The sequence below is a fragment of the Bison bison genome, unplaced genomic scaffold (genome assembly GCF_000754665.1).
Source record: "Bison bison bison isolate TAMUID 2011002044 unplaced genomic scaffold, Bison_UMD1.0 scf7180017864384, whole genome shotgun sequence".
Taxonomy (NCBI): domain Eukaryota; kingdom Metazoa; phylum Chordata; class Mammalia; order Artiodactyla; family Bovidae; genus Bison; species Bison bison.
In genome coordinates this window covers 9,400,681-9,420,830 of record NW_011494956.1, presented here as the reverse complement: position 1 = coordinate 9,420,830, position 20,150 = coordinate 9,400,681, and the positions used below count along the sequence as shown (strand labels likewise).

The 20,150-nt window shown below is 35.6% G+C and overlaps 1 protein-coding gene across 5 annotated transcripts in view; it reads left to right on the top strand.

Moving 5' to 3' along the window:
• The window catches only part of RASA2 (RAS p21 protein activator 2), a 117,037-nt gene that overhangs the window by 16,782 nt on the left and 80,105 nt on the right, over positions 1–20,150 (top strand). For all 5 annotated transcript variants that reach the window (XM_010858182.1, XM_010858180.1, XM_010858183.1 and 2 more), the window contains 2 exons: positions 5,128–5,231; positions 14,550–14,644. In XM_010858182.1, the coding sequence (XP_010856484.1) occupies positions 5,128–5,231; positions 14,550–14,644 (199 nt within the window). The remainder of the gene's footprint in view (positions 1–5,127; positions 5,232–14,549; positions 14,645–20,150) is intronic.

Here is a 20,150-nt window from a genome sequence, read left to right as displayed (position 1 = left end):
CAGTGACCAAGGATTTCACTGCCTCCTAAGCAGCCTGTTAGGTCTTAGAACTATTCTGACTCTTAGATTTAGTTGATTAATGTCTATCAAAAGGAAAACCTACTGTATGCCAAGCACTTGCCAGGCGCTATATATTCATACATCCACGAGAACAAGATGGACACAGAACTTGCTTTCATGTGGCTTCTCATTGCCTCAGAAATGTGTCTTCCTTTTAATTGTTCCTAATTCTGTCCCTTGAATATATGGGGAACAAGTTTAATCCATCTTTCACATGATAGTCTTTGAAGTTTTTGAAAACAACCACCAATACCTCAGTTTTTTTCTCTAGGCTAAATTTTGCCCACTTATTTGAACTTTTCTCAAAGTACATCATAATTTTATTTCTCTTGAGAATAAATTACCCCTTAACGTTTATACAAGTCACTTAACTAAAGTAGTGCAGTGTAAGGGAATGAGCTCTTAGGTAGATTTCTCATTTTTTGAAAGTGTAGTAGCACTGCAAGAGTATCAGTAAATTTTAATTCATAAAATTGAAATGTGCCACTCTTCCCTTTAATAGCATCTGAGGATATAATTCTAGTGCAGAGCTGTGCTGGAGGGATACAGTCTTGTCCAGAGATAAAAGTTAAAATAAGGGAATCAGAAGTTGTTGGAATGAACATATGATGGATGAAATATTTAGTAGCCCAAGAAGATTTGAATATACTTCACATCTTTAATCATAAATCACCTGCCCTGTTTTATTAGAATTCTGTAATTCTTTATTAGAATTTACATAAATGATGAAACTGAGTCACCAAAAGACTGAACAATTTGCACACTTAATAAAGGAAGTTAGAAGCAAAACTGAGATTGGAACCTGAAACTGTTTGTTTCTAAATGTATGTTGATTACATATCACATAAAATCAGTGATATATAAAACTAGTAATTTTCAATAAGTTGAATACTTGTTTTAGTTTCTACTACATAGCCTCGTAAATGAGAAACTAAAATTAGCTTACTTTTTGTTTTAAGCCCTTGCCTTGCCAGCTCTTTGTGTTGGGGAAAATGATAAAATCAATTATTCTTGCTGCTGCTTAGTTGCTCAGTCATGCCCAACTCTTTGCCACCCCATGGAATGTAGCCCACCAGGCTCCTCTGTCCATGGGGATTCTCCAAGGCAAGAGTACTGGAGTAGGTTGCCATGCCCTCCCCCAGGGTATCTTCCCAACCCAGGGATCGAACCCAGGTCTCCCACATTGCAGGTGGATTCTTCACTGACTGAGCCAGCAGGGAAGCTCAAGAATACTAGAGTGGGTAGCCTATCCCTTCGCCAGGGGATCTTCCTGACCCAGAAATCAAACCGGGGTCTCCAGCATTGCAGGCGGATTCTTTACCAGCTGAGCTACCTGTCCACCTTAAGTTATTTTTCTAGATTCATAGCCACTTGGAAGCTATTTTAAGGCTGTCAGTGGTTACCTTGCTGCTGCTGCTGCTGCTGCTAAGTCGCCTCAGTCGTATACGACTTTGTGCCACCCCATAGACGGCAGCTGACCAGGCTCCCCCGTCCCTGGGATTCTCCAGGCAAGAACACTGGAGTGGGTTGCCATTTCCTTCTCCAATGCATGAAAGTGAAAAGAGAAAATGAAGTCGCTCAGTCATGTCCGACTCTTCACGACCCCATGGACTGCAGCCCACCAGCCTCCTCCGTCCATGGGATTTTCCAGGCAAGAGTACTGGAGTGGGGTGCCATTGCCATCTCCGATGGTTACCTTAGGTCATTTCAATACAATTAGGCTAGATGTTTTTTGGATTCTAGGTGCCTCCTAGCATTCTTTCGGAACAGGGTGAAAGAATCTGTAGTATGAACCCTTGCTCACCGTGGTTTCATTTCAGTGTTTCTACTCTTCTGAATGTTGTGATAAGCTGTTAAGTCAAAAGACAGTAGATATCATTTAGATCTGTTATGGGTTCTGAATATTACAGTTTTTATAGAATTTTCATAGCAGGTAAGTAGGAGTCACATGTGGAATCCATAGCTCCTAAATCTCTGTCTCAATCCTTCTGAGAAGTAGGAGACCTATAAACAAACTAAGTAGCAATACTTCTTGTACCTTGTGCTTCTCTTCCCCCACCAGGAATTTCCTTGGGAGTGATATGCATAATCATGGGTCAGTGGTAACGGTAGAGTATAAGTCTTGTCATGGCTCCTCACCAACCTTGTTGAAAACTTTTCTCAAATGGATTGATTAGTTACCTTACTTATTTATAAAATAAAGATGTGGGCACCCAGATGTGGGGATTAGGTTGTTGAGATTGTGATGATACAGTGATACAGGTGACTTAGTGAATAATTTTCATCTTGTTCTTATTTGGCTTTAGAATGTGTTTTAAAAATAGTATTTGAGAGTGGATACATGATCAAATCAGATCAGATCAGTCGCTCAGTCGTGTCTGACTCTTTGCGACCCCATGAATCGCAGCACGCCAGGCCTCCCTGTTCATCACCAACTCCCGGAGTTCACTGAGACTCACGTCCATCAAGTCAGTGATGCCATCCAGCCATCTCATCCTCTGTCGTCCCCTTCTCCTCCTGCCCCCAGTCCCTCCCAGCAGCAGAGTCTTTTCCAATGAGTCAGCTCTTCGCATGAGGTGGCCAAAGTACTGGAGTTTCAGCTTTAGCATCATTCCTTCCAAAGAAGGAAATTCTCAGTTTTATCATTTTTTATAAAGTGACACAAAAGAGAAAACAATACCTACGCATCTTTGCCTAACAGTTGTTTTATATTAATTTCTATGTTGAGACTAATTCAGAAGACTATTTTGACAGACCAATTTTTAAAAGTTTATTTTGGTTACAATTTGAAGTGCAGTTGTAATGAATTTGAAGTGAAAAATATATTGACAGAAATTGACCAGGTTTTATAATAACTGAGAAGCTGAGTCAACTGTTTCCTGGATAGGGTCAGAAATGACTTCTTTAAGAGTCATTTGGGCTTCCCTGATAGCTCAGCTGGTAAAGAATCCGCCTGCAATGCCAGAGAATCCAGTTTGATTCATGGGTTGGGAAGATCCCCTGGGGGAGGGCATGGCAACCCACTCCAGTATTCTTATCTGGAGAATCCCTACGGACAGAGGAGCCTGGAGGGCTACAGTCCACGGGGTGGCAAAGAGTCGGACACGATTGAGCGACTAAGCACAGCACAGCACAAGAGACATTTAGTTTGCATTTCATCTTCTTTTTAAGTTGTGACATCCTGAAGAGATTGTAAGTTATGGTGACATTTTAAAAATATCTTTTTAATTCTTTAAACATTACCAGGAAAGAGGTACTCTTGATAAAGGATGTTGACTAGTGTTTCAGAGATTCATGTCTTAGTAGGAGAATTTAAATATCAAAATAGCATTCTTACAGTGAACTTAGAAAAGCTGTTTCGTAGGAGAAAATCTTAGCAATTTGGGGGAAGGCAAAGATTTCTTTACTTAGGTGCCAAAAGCATCAGTCATAAAAGAGGAGAAATAATAAATTGGATTTTGTCAAAATCAGAGCCTTCTGCCCTTTAACAGATACTGTCAAGAAAATGAAATGGCAGGCCACACCTGCTAGAAATGTTCTGACAAAAGACTTGTGTCCAGAATTTATTAAAACAAAAAACAAAAAAACCCAATGAGAAAACAGACAAACCTTTTAAAACCTGTGGTGGAGACTCCAACAGTTCCTAAAATAAGATATACAAATGGGCAGCAAGCACATGAAAAGATATTCAACATCCTTATTCATAAGGGAAATATAGTTTGTATATTTTTGTCTCCATACAGTCTTGAACATAATGTGTCATGATAGAAATCAGATCACTGGTTCCCGTGACAGTATGGAGGGAATGAGTACACATGGGAACTCTCTAGGGAGATGGAAGTGTTCTTTATCTTGATTAGGGTAGAGATTACACAGGTGTAAGCATTTATCATGTCATTCACTGGAATAGCTAGTTTTTTTCAAAATGACTTTTAACTGATGTATAGTTGAGTTATAATGTTGTAGAGTAGCTAATTTAAAAAAACTTCCCGTAGCAAAAGTTGACAATGATGTGGAACAGCTGGAGCTGTCACACATTGCTGGTAGGAGTGTAAAATAGTATAGCCACATCGGAAACAGTCTGACAGTTTCTCATAAATTAAAAACTCACCTACCTTTTAACTCAGCAATTCTATTTTTAGTTACCTCACCAAAAGAACTGAAAGCATTCAAGAGTTTTATAAAAATGTTCATAGCCGCTGTATTTTTGATAGCCTGAACTGGAAACAACTCAGATAACATCACTAGGAGAATAGACTGTGGAATATTCAACAGTCAGTATTCAACAATTCAATATTTTATTGTCCCAACAATTAGAAGAAATGAAGTAAAGATATACGCAGCAAAATGGAAAAAAATCTCATAGGTATTAAACTGAGTGAAAGAAGCTGGATGCAAGTGTACATATTATTTGATTCCATTCATAGGAAATCTTACAATAGATCTTTAATGACGGAGTCAGATCACTGGTTGCCTGTGGCACGCATGATGGAGTAACTGCAGAGAAACAGCAGGAAACTTTGTGGGGAGTTAGAATGTTCCTATATTTTGATTGGGATGGATGCTACACAGGTTTGTAAATTTATCACAAGTCAGTAACCTCTGTCCTTTAAGTTACATGTTATATGATTTGTACCTCAATAAAGCTGATTAAAAATAACCTAATTCAGTTTTTAAAAATATGTTTTAAATAACATTTTACATAACCATATTCATTTTAGGTATTATATATTATTGTGATTTACATATTTTTGAGATAATGGTGTGAATGACACTGTCCTCAGCTCTCAACTGTGTCCACTTTAAGGTGAGCATGACCTCAGGCAGTTACTGGATCTTCTGTCCATAGGACTCCAGAAAATCTTCCGAGCCCAACCTGGCAGTCAAGGTCCTTTCAGAAATTCAGCTTAGTTTGTACAGGCTTAATTGAAACTTAGTATAGAGAATTATTTTGGAATTCTTGATGTTTTTCTTTATGGTTTAATCTATAATTTTATTTTATTGAAAATAAAATATGAGAACACTGTCGAGTTTAAATTTAATGAGCTTTCCCTCTTTTCTCTCTAGCCCGTTTTTCAGTGAAGAATTTTATTTTGAGATTCCAAGAACTTTCCAGTATTTGTCTTTCTATGTTTATGATAAGAATGTTTTACAAAGAGACCTTCGTATAGGTATGTACCATTCATAATTATCTTTTAATCACAACATTGGTGTTTATATTCATTCTTTTTCTAAGTATAAAGTATTGAAAACAACAGAATAATATACTCTCAAACTTCTAATCCTTCCCTCTAGACTTCATGTTCATTTGCGGATCTGATTTTTAATTTGTATGCTCAACTTGGGCGACACTTTGTCAGGGAATTGACATGACCATTTTCCCTCTAGTCATGGTGTCATATATTTCTGTAGTGCCTGATGGGTCCCTTTTCTGTAGTATTCATTATATTTGTTCATCAGTTTGTTGTTTAATGTCTAGATGCTCTAGTTGAATATATATATTTATGAAGGCAGAGACTGTCACTCCCAGAGTGCCTTAAATTTGGTGAATGATCAGTACAAGAATCGTTGAATGATTCAAAGAATGTTTTTATACAAAGATTACAGTATTTGATCCCTACCAAAGAACAGCTGTTTTTGAAGTTTTTCTAATAGAAGTAATAATTCACTTTAATCTGATCACATGTTTTCTCTCTGGCTGTATTGGTGACCAGTAACTCTGTTTCTTAAATAATTTCCTGAGGTATGATCTGTGAGCATCAACTTGGACAAAGCTAACTGACCACATATGTGTCACATTTATGGCTTTTGCACCACTGTCTTTGAATAACAGATAGAGGTCTTTCACTTACATGCATTAGTCTCCGTTTTTAGTGTCCTGAGTTTCATCATCTCCATCTCTCCTTTCCAGTTTCAAATATACTCATCACCTGCAGTTTAAATGATTAAGCTTTATTTAACTTTGACCTCTTGACTACCATCTAATTTGCTTCTGCTTTTACTGTTGAACTCCTGAACAAGTGATTTATATCTTTCTGCTTACTACTTATTTCTTTTTAATTCACTGTAATCTGACTTCATTTTTGAAGTTTACCAAAGTCATTTAAAAATACAAAGTCATTTTAAAAACAGTAATATTTTCTCTTAATTCTAAAATTATTACATGTTTTAAGGGACTGGTAATGATTCTGCCTAAGAATAGCTACGGTTAATGCTTTGTGTCTTCTCATTCTTTACTTCATGCATTTATATTATTATACTGTATTGTTTATTCAGCTGTTTTTTCCTCTTTCACTTAATTCACATTCCTTCAAACATGACATGGGCATAATCATTTCACTGTACCTTGGAAATTATCATTGAAAATTTGTTGTTCTTGGATATTACTGAAAAATTTTTTTCTGACTTGATCAGTGAAAGTAATATTTGATTTTTTTAAACCTGTATTTTCTGATTACTAGTGAATTTGAGGAATTTTTATATGTTTATTGGTCTTTTACATTTTTCTTCTGTGAATTAGTTCTTTTGCTTATTTTTCTTTTGGGTGGAATTTTATTTATTCTTCTGCCTCCATATTTGATAAATCCATTAACTTTTGTCAACTATATGCATATCAAATACTTTTCTTCTGTCGCAGAAGGCATTTCATAGTTTTCAGTCCTCATCTGCCTCTGTGTCACATTAAACTCTTCGGATTGCTTATTCAACTTGTTGAAAGCCAAGGAAAAGGCAGTTTAATATTATTGTATTTTCCTAATTATCTTCCTTCTGACTTCTGCTTTACTTATATGTAGACTTTTCTCTGTCCAGCAAACCCTTAATTATGGATCATCCCAAGGCTACATCCTTAAACACTTGTCCATGTGGTGTACAAAAGGTGGGAATATTAAGGTGAATAAATTTCAAGTTGCTCCCAGGTTATCTGGCTGATTAATACTAATATATTTAATAGGGTCTGTGCTGGAGGTCAGAGAAGGCAATGGCACCCCACTCCAGTACTCTTGCCTGGAAAATCTCATGGACGGAGGAGCCTGGAAGGCTGCAGTCTATGGGGTCGCTGAGGGTCAGACAGGACTGAGCGACTTCACTTTCACTTTTCACTTTCATGCATTGGAGAAGGAAATGGTACCCCACTCCATTGTTCTTGCCTGGAGAATCCCAGGGATGGGGGAGCCTGGTGGGCTGCCGTCTATGGGGTTGCACAGAGTCGGACACGACTGAAGTGACCTAGCAGTGCTGGAGGTAGGAACAAAGTAGTTGGGAGCGTAGAGGAAAGAAGAGTTAATTTTGTTTGGTGAAGAATTAACAGAGACTACCTAGGTAGGAAAAGAAAGAAGTTTCAAGATAATAGGGATTAGCAGAAGCACAGAAGAAAAGGTGAGTCGTATTTGTGGTGTATCTGCTGATATACGTAAATTACTTAGGCCAAGGTTGGTAGAAGGTGAATCTGGGAATGTAAACTGGAGCAAGTTGTGATGGACACTTAAAGCCTTGCTAAGGAATTTGGACTTCACTCTGTAGACAATTTAACCTTTTAAGAATCGGGAACCTTTTAAAAATTATGTATAACTGTATATATGAATATACTTGTGTATTTTAACAACTTCCTATGGTCTGAACAATAATAAACTCAGTGTCCATAGATAACATATTTAAAATGTGTATACATATATATAACTATATATACACATATTTTTAAAGTATGAAAAATCTGGTTTAAATATATCATGTATGGTTTATGTTTTAGAATAGAGAGAGATTAGAGGCAAGGAGGCCATCAAGGAGGCTGTTATCAGATGAGATGAATAGGGCAGTGGCAGTGGAAATGCAGATGAGGGAATGTCCTTCACAGGAATAGCTTCACATGGGATTTAGGGACTGAGGAGATAAAGGGGGGATATAAGAAAGGAAAGAGTTAAAAATAAGCTTGTTTTAATTGCTGTCATTAACTGAGATAAAGAGCATTCAGGATGAGAAAGGGAGAGGATGACTTTGGTTACAAACAGGTTAAACTTGCATTACCTGGGGAGCATCTTGGTGGACATGTTTGTTGATTGTTGGAAACACAGACCTGAAGCTCACAGAAAAGATCTGAATTTGATGTTTGGAGATGTGATATTGAGAATCATTAGCATTATGTGAAACTTGAAGCCTCTGTTGGAATGAATGAAATTGCCCTAGGAGCACTTCTGGAGGCTTAATAGGGGAAATGAGGCCTTAGTGAAGATTGATGAAGTGTATCAGGAAGATTGGAAGAGAGAGAGGAGGGAAAGCAAGGAGATCTCTTAATGGGAAAACAAGATTTGATAGAGGCTTTTGGTGATTATTAGCAACACGAGAGAGTGTGTATCTTTAATTGACTACTCTGACTTTTTAAGGAAATGTTTTGTAATTTTCATCATCTATTTACTCATAGTCATCATATAGTATTTGTTGAAAAGGCCTTTAGTTGAGGTTTATAATTATTTCCAAACATTGCTTGTTTTGTTTTGTTTTTTAATTTTTAAAGTAAAAATCAGTCCTTCGTGGAGTGGTATCAGAAGGTCATAACTTGCTGTAGCAACTGTAAAAAAAAAAAAAAAAATCTTTACTAAATGTAGAAATTTTTGTTTTTTCTTTTATTAAAGTAAAGTACATATGTAGCCTTTAAAATTGGAAGGTAATCTTGATATTTTCACTTATTTTACAAGTCTTTGCCCAGTTGTAGGCTAAATAGTACCATAGCATTTTCTGGGAATTAAATTTGAGCTAGAATTGAGAGAACCATCTTTTAAACTTAAGAAGATCTAAAAACGTGTACTGGTTGGATAGCTTTAAGAACTTGTTTGTTTTTTATTTTTAATTGTTTGATAATACATGGAGAACTTTTCTGGTGGTCCAGTACTCAAGAACCTGCCTGCCATAGCAGGGGACATGGGTTCCATCCCTGGTCCTGGGAGATCCCACGTGCCTCAGAGCAACTAAGCACGTGTGCCTCAGCTGCTGAGCCCACAGACTCTAAAGCCTGTGCTCCAGCTCCACAACAGAAGCCAGTGCACTGAGACGCCTGTGCTGTATTTAATTAAAAAAAAGAAACTGGCATCTCAACCCTGATTAGATGTTATTTTGAGATACTAGTCTGCCATCTTCTCAGTTTGCCGCCTTTCTGAATAAGTTGTTATTCCTTTAAAAAAAAAAAAAGAATATTTTTCTTTTTGTAAAAGAAAATTTTTAGTTATAATATTACAGACAATTAATTTTGGTCACTGACCCCCCCCCCAGTCCCCTTCCTGGAAGTGATAACTGTTATTAATATGAGGCATAATTTTTTGTATTAGAAACCTTTATATGCCAGAACAGTTAGGATGAAAACTGATTATAGATTAATTGAAAACTTGAGACCGAGGAACCATGTTAGAAAAAGATAGGAAATTGTAAAAGTAAGGCTTTGAAAGTCTTTTATTGTGTGATGTGTTGTCCTATGATATAGTGTCTTCTTCCCTTAAAAAGGGAGAAGAGAAGAGAAAAACTTTTTGTTAACAAAAAATTCCATTTCCAGTAAGGATCCTAGTAATATTAAACATATACATTTTACCTTCTAATGTATATTTTCTAATTATTTTAGTTTTCAGAGGGATCTAGGCTCAAACAATTGAACCATGGTAGACTGGTTAACTTGTATTTCTTACCTCTTGATTCAGAATGTTGTAAGAGAATTTCACTAGGATATCAGAGACCTGAATTCCATTTATGACTCTATCACTCACTGGCTTTGTGAGCTTAAGCAAATCACTGTACCTTCATAGCCTTGTTCACCTATTAAATGAGGTTGGGTTTAAGACAGCTAATGTGTTTTTCAACATTAGAATTGTCATTTCTGCTGGCACTTACTTAGCTCTTAGGTCAAACCTACTGTTTAAATAGCTTAAGGCTACACTTCTGTGTCTGTTTGCATAGGAACTGTATCAGTTATCTATTGCTACATAACAAATCACCCTAATACTTAGTGGCTTAATTTAGCAATCCTGTATTTGCTCATGGTCCTGCAGGTCATCAGTTTGGGCCAAGCTCAGTGGGTGGTTCTTCTGCTGGTCTTCCCTGGAGTCACTAATATGCAGTTACTTGGGAAATTGACTGGGCTGAGTGATCTGATCCATGTGTCTGATGGCTGGTGCTGGCCATGTGCTCCCCCTCCACATAATGTTGAGGGCAAGTCCTACTGCAGATGTTTATTAAGACTACTTGCATTTACGTTTGCTGGTATCCATTGGCAAAAGTAATGGCATAGCCAAACTCAGAGTCAGTGCTGGAGGAGACGACACAGTGGCATAGACAGGGAAGTATGATTTTTTGAAAGCCATTACTAATATACCAGTCTGCCACAGAAACCAAAAGGAATCATCTAAACCCTGTACACTAAGGTACCTAAGTGTTGCCATTGACTGAGTTGCTGTTATTGATGCTGCCAGAATCTGTTTAGTCCTCTGGTTCTTTTTCATCTTGTATAGGCAGTCACACTTATCCCTACATTTATCTACTGTTTCATCATTTCTACTAATAATCAAGTAGGAACCAGGCCATCAGGATGTTGCCAGTTGGTGATCTGTATCAGGATGAAATTTCTAAGAATATGTTGTATCTAAAAACGGGGCCCTAGTAGAACAGAGTTTTTACAGATGGTAAGAAAATGCTGCCTAGAAGTGGTACTGGAAAGCTAAGAATATTTATATATTTTTTTACTTAGAGACCAACAAGGATGGTTTCTGTGTCCACAGTTCCTTCATTTCTTTTTGTATTTCCTCTCCTTGTCTGATTTTAAGAAACTGATACAGCATCTGGTATATAAATATGTGTGTATATGTGGTCTAAACTTTTTCTGTCTATGAGTTTGTCAGTATAGTGGGGAAATGAAATAGTACCTTTAAATAATGTGTTTTGTATTTGGTTCCTGCGTTGACTGGTTAATTATTTTTATTTTATTTTTTTGAGTTTTAGAGCCAAGCAAATGTTTAATCAAAAGTTCTATTCCTAAGAGATATTTCCCAGTTTAAGCAACTGTTGAAATGACTACTCCATAATTTATACATGATTTTACCATATACTTCCTTAAATAAACAGTGTTTGCCAAAGACATAAATTTGCTGTCAGAAAGAGAATAGGACTGGATAAAAGTTATTTTCAAAAGAGCCCAGTTCCTCAAAGTTGTGTCAAGAAACATGGTTTCCAGACATATCTTGTGTGAAGCATTGGGAGTTATTTATTTTTGATGTTGCTGATCTCATAGCTAGTGAAATAATGAGTTACCTTTGTTTAAAATAGTAAACATTAAAATGCTGTTGGAGACCATGAGGATGCACAGAATAAGTTTTTAAGATCACTGGAACTGAAAGTTGTTACAGAGGAGGTAAATGAGATATAGAGTTTAAATAAATCACCCAAGATTACACAGCTAATAAGTAACAGAATTGACAGTCGGCTGAGAATTAGTGTCGTTGGAAGAAACCTGAACAGGAGTGCCTTGGTTTTGAAATCGGGCTCTAGCACTCATTCGTGTGCGGGTTTTTAGTATCATTCAGCTTTCCTCATCTGTAATACACCATCTACCCTCAAGATTGTTATGAAGATTAAACAAAATGTGTAAGAATGTTTACTCCCTGGTAGATATTCAATAAATTTTGGCTTTTCTTTTCAGTTCGGTGCTCATTCCACTATAATCAGGCTGCTTACATTTTGTATTTAATAGCTGCCATATAACCTGTTTAAGGATAGCTCACAACAAGAATGAGGAACGATTTTTTGGGTCTTACTTGTATTTCAGAAACTTGTTCCTCCCTTCCCTGCTCTTTTCTTCCTTCCCTGAGTTCCCTTCTCCTTTACCCTCCAACCTTTCTCATTCATTCATTCATTTATTTACCTTCCCTCCTTCCCTTCATAACTCCTCTCTATCCTGTTTGATTCCCTAAGGCTGATGACATTTCTTTTTCAAGTGTTATATTGCCCAATGAAATGCTGAATGTGTTGGCTGGTATCCTAATACCTAATGACTTCAAATATTTTTCTTTTTCTGTCGTGCTTTGTCAGTTTCTTTGACTTCTTGAGATCCTGTGCTCTTCCCTGCTTCTTTGGACTGACTAGTCTCTTGCAACCAAATCTTCACATTTTACAAATTGATGTCTTAAAAGGAACTTGATAAGAGTAAGAGCTGGCAATAAAATTGCAGGTTTTTCTCAACTTAAAAACAAATGGCTTATTTATACAGCTAGTCAGAAAAGGGTTTTTCTCCCAGGGGATATGAGCCATTCAATTCTTTTATGACAGTGGGTACCATGGACACATGAGACATGAAGTAAGAGAAGAGGGTCCTCTCTTCTGGGCTTTTTTTTTTTTAACCTTTGAACTAACTTTTGGTTAGGCACTTGTAACAAAGATGTGTTTCCAGTGATCTGTGTTGTGAGTCATGAATAGAACAGGTATTTCTTAGATTTCTACTCTAGTTTTTAGAAGCATTATTGGTTAAGTAGTACTCTTGCCTGGAAAATCCCATGGACAGAGGAGCCTGGTGGGCTGCAGTCCATGGGATTGTAAAGAGTCGGACACGACGGAGCGACTTCACTTTTCACTTTTCACTTTCATGCGTTGGAGAAGGAAATGGCAGCCCACTCCAGTGTTCTTGCCTGGAGAATCCCAGGGGCAGGGGAGCCTGGTGGGCTGCCATCTATGGCGTTGCACAGAGTCAGACACAACTGAAGCGACTTAGCAGCAGCAGCAGCCTTTAGTTGAAGAATTCTGAAAATCAGCTTACCATTTAAAATATAGTGTCTTTGTGATTATTTGTTGAATGAGTAAATGAATCCATCAAACCAGTACATTTCCCAAAAAACTTTTTTTTTTTTTTTTTTAATGGGCGTGAGTTGCCGTGCCCTCCAGGGATTCTTCCCAACCTAGGGATCAAACCTGTGTCTTCCTGCGGCTCCTGCATTGCAGATGGATTCTTTACTGCTGAGCCACCAGGGAGCCCCCTAAAAAGCCTTTTTTTAAGTTGAGGGCTTGCTTTAGTAATGTTTGGATGTATTGTACATGCATGCATATGTACACTTACATACATATTCATAAATTATGTATAAAACTAAAAATCCCGGAAATTGTCCAATAGGGTCTATATGATTACTTTTTAATTAATAGCTTTATTGATGTGCTATATACATGCCATAGAATTTACCCTTTTAAAGCATGCAGTTCCGTGGTTTTAAGTATATTCATAGAGTTGTGCAACCATTACTACTAATCTAATTCCAGAATAAAATTTTAAAGACAGTTTTTCTGTGTTTGCTTTCTTGTTATGTCTTTTCTTTTCACTTGATACACTAAAATTGATATATCTTGACAGAAAACTTTTTTTTTTTTTTTTTTTTTACTGTTTTCCGTAAGTTTTCAAATGTTGAACTGAAAGACCAAGCTAGGTCATAAAGTGAAAGGATATGAAGTATAATTTGGGCACTTAAAATGAAAATTTTTATTTGGTAAAATCAAAGAAAGTGAGCTATTTTTTACTTTAACGTATATCCTTTGTTGACGTTTTTGTGTTGAATGTTGGAATAAATTGTCAGTCATATGCAAAACTATCTCCTTCTTAAAACTTGAATTGAGGAAGGAAATGCTTTGTAACCAACATGGCAAATACTTCATTATAATAAGAACATTTCTGTTTCTTCCTCTCATACTACTTTGTTCATTGCTCTGTGTCTGTTTCTGAGACATAGAAACTCTTTAGGGAACTGCTTTGATTTTTTTTTTTTAAATGCATTGAAGCAACATAAGCAGTGTTTACAGTGTTTTGATAAAACCAAATTTTCAGTAAAATTATTTTAATCTCATAATTTCAAGTCAGTTTTCAAAATTATTAATGACTATATGATATTGTTATTTTCTGTTCTCTTAATTGGAGCTTATAAACTCTTATTAAGTGCAGATATGTCTGTTTAGACAAAACACATAGTCTATTCACAGTGTTAAAGAATTGGGAGGATTAGTTTGCTCTGTCATTGGACAATCATTGTACATTGCTTTTTATATTGAGTGTACTCTGGGTAAAAAAGTGAATCTGAATAAGTACTAAAAAGTGCTGCTGCTGCTAAGTCGCTTCAGTCTTGTCCGACTCTGTGCGACCCCATAGATGGCAGCCCACCAGGCTCCTCCGTCCATGGGATTTTCCAGGCAAGAGTGCTGGAGTGGGGTGCCATTGCCTTTTCCACTAAAAAGTGCAATTGTATATAAATACAACTGAGTTTTGGTCTAATCCCCTAATTCAAAATGGCACAGAGAAGGGTCAGCCAAGCGGTAGAGGAAAATGAGGCACCTTTTCATTCTTTAAAATACAGAAACTGCTTTATAAGAATGGATTTTGTTATCAGCAGATAAAAATTATTTTTAAATGTTTTTTTAAAAAATATGTAATGGTGGTGATGATTATAGAAAATATGTTTCCTCATTGTTTTACTTATTTATTATAGGAAAAGTAGCCATCAAAAAAGAAGACTTGTGTAACCACAGTGGCAAAGAAACTTGGTTTTCGTTACAGCCTGTTGATTCCAATTCAGAGGTTCAGGTAAATATTAAGGAATAAGTAATGGAAGAAAAGGAATGAAAAATGAACTGATTATACTCGTTCATACAGAGAGAACTTATCATACTTATTTTAAATTCTGGGACCACGCATTATACATCTCTGGGTGACATATAACTGGAAGAAAATGCCTTACCACATGAAATCAAGAATAATTTATGTATGTATATGTGTTTGGGGGGATTATATTAGGAGGACATTTGTTTCCCTGCCTTAGTTCTTTTGTTTGAGTCACAGTAGCAAATTAGTAATTTTTTTAGATAAGGAAGAAGTTTTAACGAAAAAGATATGTTTTATTAACTCAGAGGAGAATCCTTAGAAGTGTGTGATTTCATCTGTTCTGATCACGATGTTCTCTTTGCTGCTACTAAGTCACTACAGTCGTGTCCGACTCTGTGTGACCCCATAGACAGAAGCCCACCAGGCTCCCCTGTCCCTGGGATTCTCCAGGCAAGAACACTGGAGTGGATTGCCGTTTCCTTTTCCAGATGCTCTCTTTACTGTGGAATAAACTAGATTTGGGCCAGTGTTATTCATTCAAACCATGCCTAAGCCCACCATGGAGAGCCTTCATACCCACCGTGTTTCCTGTTGTTCACCTTTCTTTTTATTTGAAAGGATATCATTACTCATTTCAAAGCTCTAGCTTTAAATAAGAGGTCTTTCCTCTTGCCAAAATGAGAGATCTTAAAGATTCTGTGTGTGAGTAAAGAAATATGTTTGGCTGTGTAGCTTAACTTTGTATTTGTTTCTGAAAAGTGTGAGCTGCTCTTCGAAATTGTTATTTCTATCTAAAGGGAATCCTTTTTCTTTTTTCTGGTAACCCTGTTTATTTATAAAATATGGTAAGGATTGTGAAATTGTTTCCCAAGGGCATAACTGCAAGCAGAATTCTTCCTCTCTTAAAAGAAGTTATAATTTACCACTATGACTCAAACTGAAGTTTAAGGCAAGAAAAAAGTACTGCACGCACACCCACAGATGTTTGCAAATAAAGTGCCCGTGTCTCTGTTTCCTCAAAACCTCTCAAGCATTCTGTTTGATTAAATTCTCAAAAAATTAAGTATTGGTTTGCTAAAACCCCTTCTTAAGTATAAAGTATAATTGAAACTTCTCCTTTCCTCACTTTATCCCATTTTAATGTTCTTTTCTTTACATCTGACAATAGCTTTTATTCTTATCCCAGTTATACAATTTGGTAAATGATCCAGGTGAGAGGCAATGTGATGATATGGAAAGGGTTTTAAACTTGAAGTGTAAAAATGTAGGTCCTAATTTTCATATGTGGTTATTTTACTGACCTTGAATTTTATTTCTGTAAAATGGGAATGAAAGTTACCATGTTGACTCAAATGACTATGAGAATTAAGTGAAATACCTTTAAGAGTATTTCAGAAGCTGTTAATAGCTATACAAATGTAAAATGTCTGTTTACCGCTAGTCAGTCAGGTGTTCATTTCCCTGATATGCCTTTACCAGAAGGCAGACCGAAAGTTTTGAAGTGCTTATTTTTCTCTTTAATAGTTGTAACAAAAAAAGATATGGAAAAGACTTTGATAATTGGTCTAAAAGGAAGTTTGAGGATTATTTTAAAATGTAGTTTATTAAAGTCCAGTGTTTTTCTTATGACTAATGTGATTTGTTAAAGGATTTAAGGGACCCAGCTCTCCAAAGTTAGTTATTTCTGTAGAATACTGTTTATATAATTTATTGGAGGTAGTATTAGAGATCAGTACTGGGAAACAGACTTTTTATTTGATGGTGTATATTTAATGGTATGTCCAAAACATGAAAATCTGAAAATAGCATTTAACTGTTAGATATTGTTATATATGTTTTATTTGCTATGAATAATTTTCATGACCTTGAGTTATTAACCTTTACAGTTCTTTTGTCTTAAATGATAGTTACTTTGTAAGATCCGCTCACTATTTAAAATAAATTTTAGAAGGAAGAGTATTTCAGTGGTTGGGAGGGATGCATAACACTGATCACATTAATGTGTACATTGGAAATATTGTTTGGCCCCCAGATGGATCTCGGAATATTAAATTAACCTTGTGAGTCTGAGAAAGATAGAAAAGCAGCTTGATTCATACAAATTCTATTTTGTTAATAAATTTGTTTCTTGCATAAGTTTTATACAATTTTGTAAAAATGTCATGGAAATAAGAGCAATTGTGGAGCCTTAGGAGAAAGCGATGAAACAGGTTGAATTCAGCAGGAATTTAAGCTAATAATTACCATTAGTAATTAGAACAGCATATACCGTGCACAGTACTAAGGACTTATATTATTTAATAATATATTTAACTTAATAATATAATTTAATATACAATATAATATATATTATATAATATAAATAATATATTATATAATATAAATAATATAATAAAATATTTAACTTAATATAAGTTAAATAATTATATTATTTAACATATTATTTAACTTAATCTTCAGATTAGCATTGTGAGTTGTAGGTAGCATTATGTCCATTTTATAGATGTAGAAAATGGATTCATAGAGGTTAAATGATGTCTGCAAAGTTACAAAACTATTAAGTGGTGGAGCCATGATTCCTATAAAGAGCTTATCTGATTCTTAAATTCCTAACCATATGGTTTTACTGCCTGTCACTTTTCTGTACTGTTGGTCAGAAAAAGACTCCAACAGATTATTAGGAGAATCACTTAGGAAAATCTGAGTATAAGGCACTGAAGTGTACCAAATTAGCTCAAAGAAAAAAGGGAAGGATGTTAGAAAGTTCCTAGGGAGCTCCTTGGAGTATGATTATAGGAACTTTAATATGACCAATGAGAGCTAGAAAGTTGTCAGGCAGTTATAAAGGAGCTGCAGGTTTTACTATTAACAGACCAGATACAGTTCACATAGTCAAAATTGTTTTTGAGGTTTCTCATAAAGTACACTAAAATATTGTTTTTAATTTCTCATAAAGTACACTAAAATATTGGGTGGTTTATTTGTTTTTGGTTGACCACTGCATAAAATAGCTGGCCTGCATTTGGTGCCATGGCAGATAAAAAATACATGCTGCATAGAGTTTCTCTCAGTACAGCAGTAGGTACTGCAGAAGGGACATAGGAATGAAACTCACTGATGCATTTCTCCCTATATCATGTGTTTATTGTGCTCATTGAGTATAAGTGCTTATTATTTAAATAGTGTTTTTTTTCTTTCCCTTTTATTTTGTAAAGTGAATAGTTAATGTTTTCTGTTTCCCCTCTAGTTTTAATAACTATTCACTTTGTAAAATGAAGAGGAAAGAGAAAAAAATTGTTTAATGATGAGATTCCATTGTATTCCTTTTATATGTCTGATGAGACTACATGTCTCCCCCTTCTGCTTCTCTCCATAAACCCACTCTAATTTCTTATTGACAGCTAAAAAAATGCCAAATCAGTCTTTAAGCCTGTTTGACCATATGTCCCTGTCATGCTAAGGGCCGTAGTCAGGCCTTTAGACCCCTAAAGGACCACTCACCCTAAGACCTCTAAGGTCTGACTCAGTTCTCTGCCACAGTTTAGAGGGAAAATTTGGCAGACTTGGGTTAGCCCACTGCAGTCTAATTTGATATGATTGGGGAGTAAAGTTTTGGGCTTGTCCCATAAGGAAAGGGATTAGGGTTGAGGAAATGATTTACCTGCTCCAGGGGAGATACTTGATTTCCTAGCTCCAATTGGCATTTGTACCCAAAAGAGTCGCTAAGTTATTGTTGCCTGAAGATTTTCAACTGTGCATGAGGACTTCACTCATTCTTCAGTAGATAGGATTCCTTTCAGTGCTAAAGTTCTAGGGAACATGCAGAAACATAATTTAGCCCTCAAATAAGAAGCTCCCTTAGTAGTAAGATAGATTTTTTATGAAAACAATTCAAAAATTGCTAAGAACACTTAACCCCTTACCTTGAATTATTTCCCAGATGCTTTATTAATTGCTGTTAATGTTAATTTTTTTCAGTTTTCTTTTCAAACATTCAAGATAAATAATATTTCATGAGTGCATTTTTCTATACTTTTTTTTTGTTTGTTTGTTTTGTTTTGCAGCATTCCTCTGTGGCTTGAACTATTCTTTTCTCAACCTACTCTAACCTGCCTTCAGACCCCACAATGGGTTGGAGGGAATGCATGGACAGCTCTCACTAATGTTACTGTGTTACTGAGTCTGGTGGTCATTTTTCAGTCCTCCTCTTACATGGTCTTTCAGCAGCTTTTGGTATTGTTGACTGCTCCCTGTTTTTGAAGCATGTTCTTCCTTAATTTCTGGTTCTGGTTATCATCGTACTTCATTTGGTGTCCTTTCTCTGTATTCTTTGCCACCTAAACAAAGTTAATGAGTTGTGTTGGTACCCCTTCCTATAAATTCTCTTTTGGCTAAGGTGATCTGCAGCCATGCTTTTAAAGCTGTTTGGTCCTGGAGTTCACCACAAACTCCTTAAGTATTTTTCCTTTCTTTATTTTTCAAGTGCTATGATTTAAAAAGTATGCTTTTATATTGATATGACTGATTAAACCAAATCGCTCATATGGAGAAGTTCTCATTAATTAAGGGTGTTTGTCTCAACACAACTTGTACAAGCAGTAAATCCAGATGCGGTGTCAGTCACATCGTTTTGCTGTAATTGCTTGGTTAATAAGTCTTTACCAACAAGCTTATCTTGAATTTCTGGATCATGCCATAAGTTATTGATTGTTTTGTAGGTTTTTTTTCGTGTGTGCGGGGGTGGTAATATGGCTTCTGCCCTGTCTATTTAAAACAAGCATTAAAAAAAATACAGTAACAATGTATTCTTATATGCAACTATGTGTATGTTTTTTGTTATAAATTTATAGAAAACATTTTTTAAAATAAATAAAAACTAAAAAGTACAGTGATTATAGCAAATAATGCATACTTTAGGATTTCTTTAAACATGTCCAGTTAAGACATAATGAGTATGTAGGTATTTTAAAAACTGCATCTGTAGATATTGTAAATTTATAAACATGGACTAATAAAGGAATGAGTCATTCTAGATCATAATAAATAATTTTTAAAGAGAAAACAAATCCATCTGTAAATAGAAGATAATTAAGTACAGCCTTTATTTTTACATCAGCTAGGCAGCTGTGTCCAAAATGATTTATAGAATTAATTATTATATAAAAGAACATTGATCAGAAATCTAGAAGTTTCCTTCAGATGAAGAACATTTTTCATCAGTTGAAAATTACTGAGTTCTGTGAGATTATTGTTAAAATTTAGTGTTTTTGTGATTGAAAACTAAAAAAAGTTTAGACTCATGCAGTTTTTAAGTGTATGTATTGTGTTTTGCCCAAATATCTGTATTCATTTGACTTTCCCAAACTGTATGCAAAAATTCACATAATATCTACTATATGGTATGAGAATATATGTACTATAAAATTAAAATAATCCCAGATTTTTGTATGTGAAATTTTTATAATACTAGCTGAAATAAAGTTAGAAT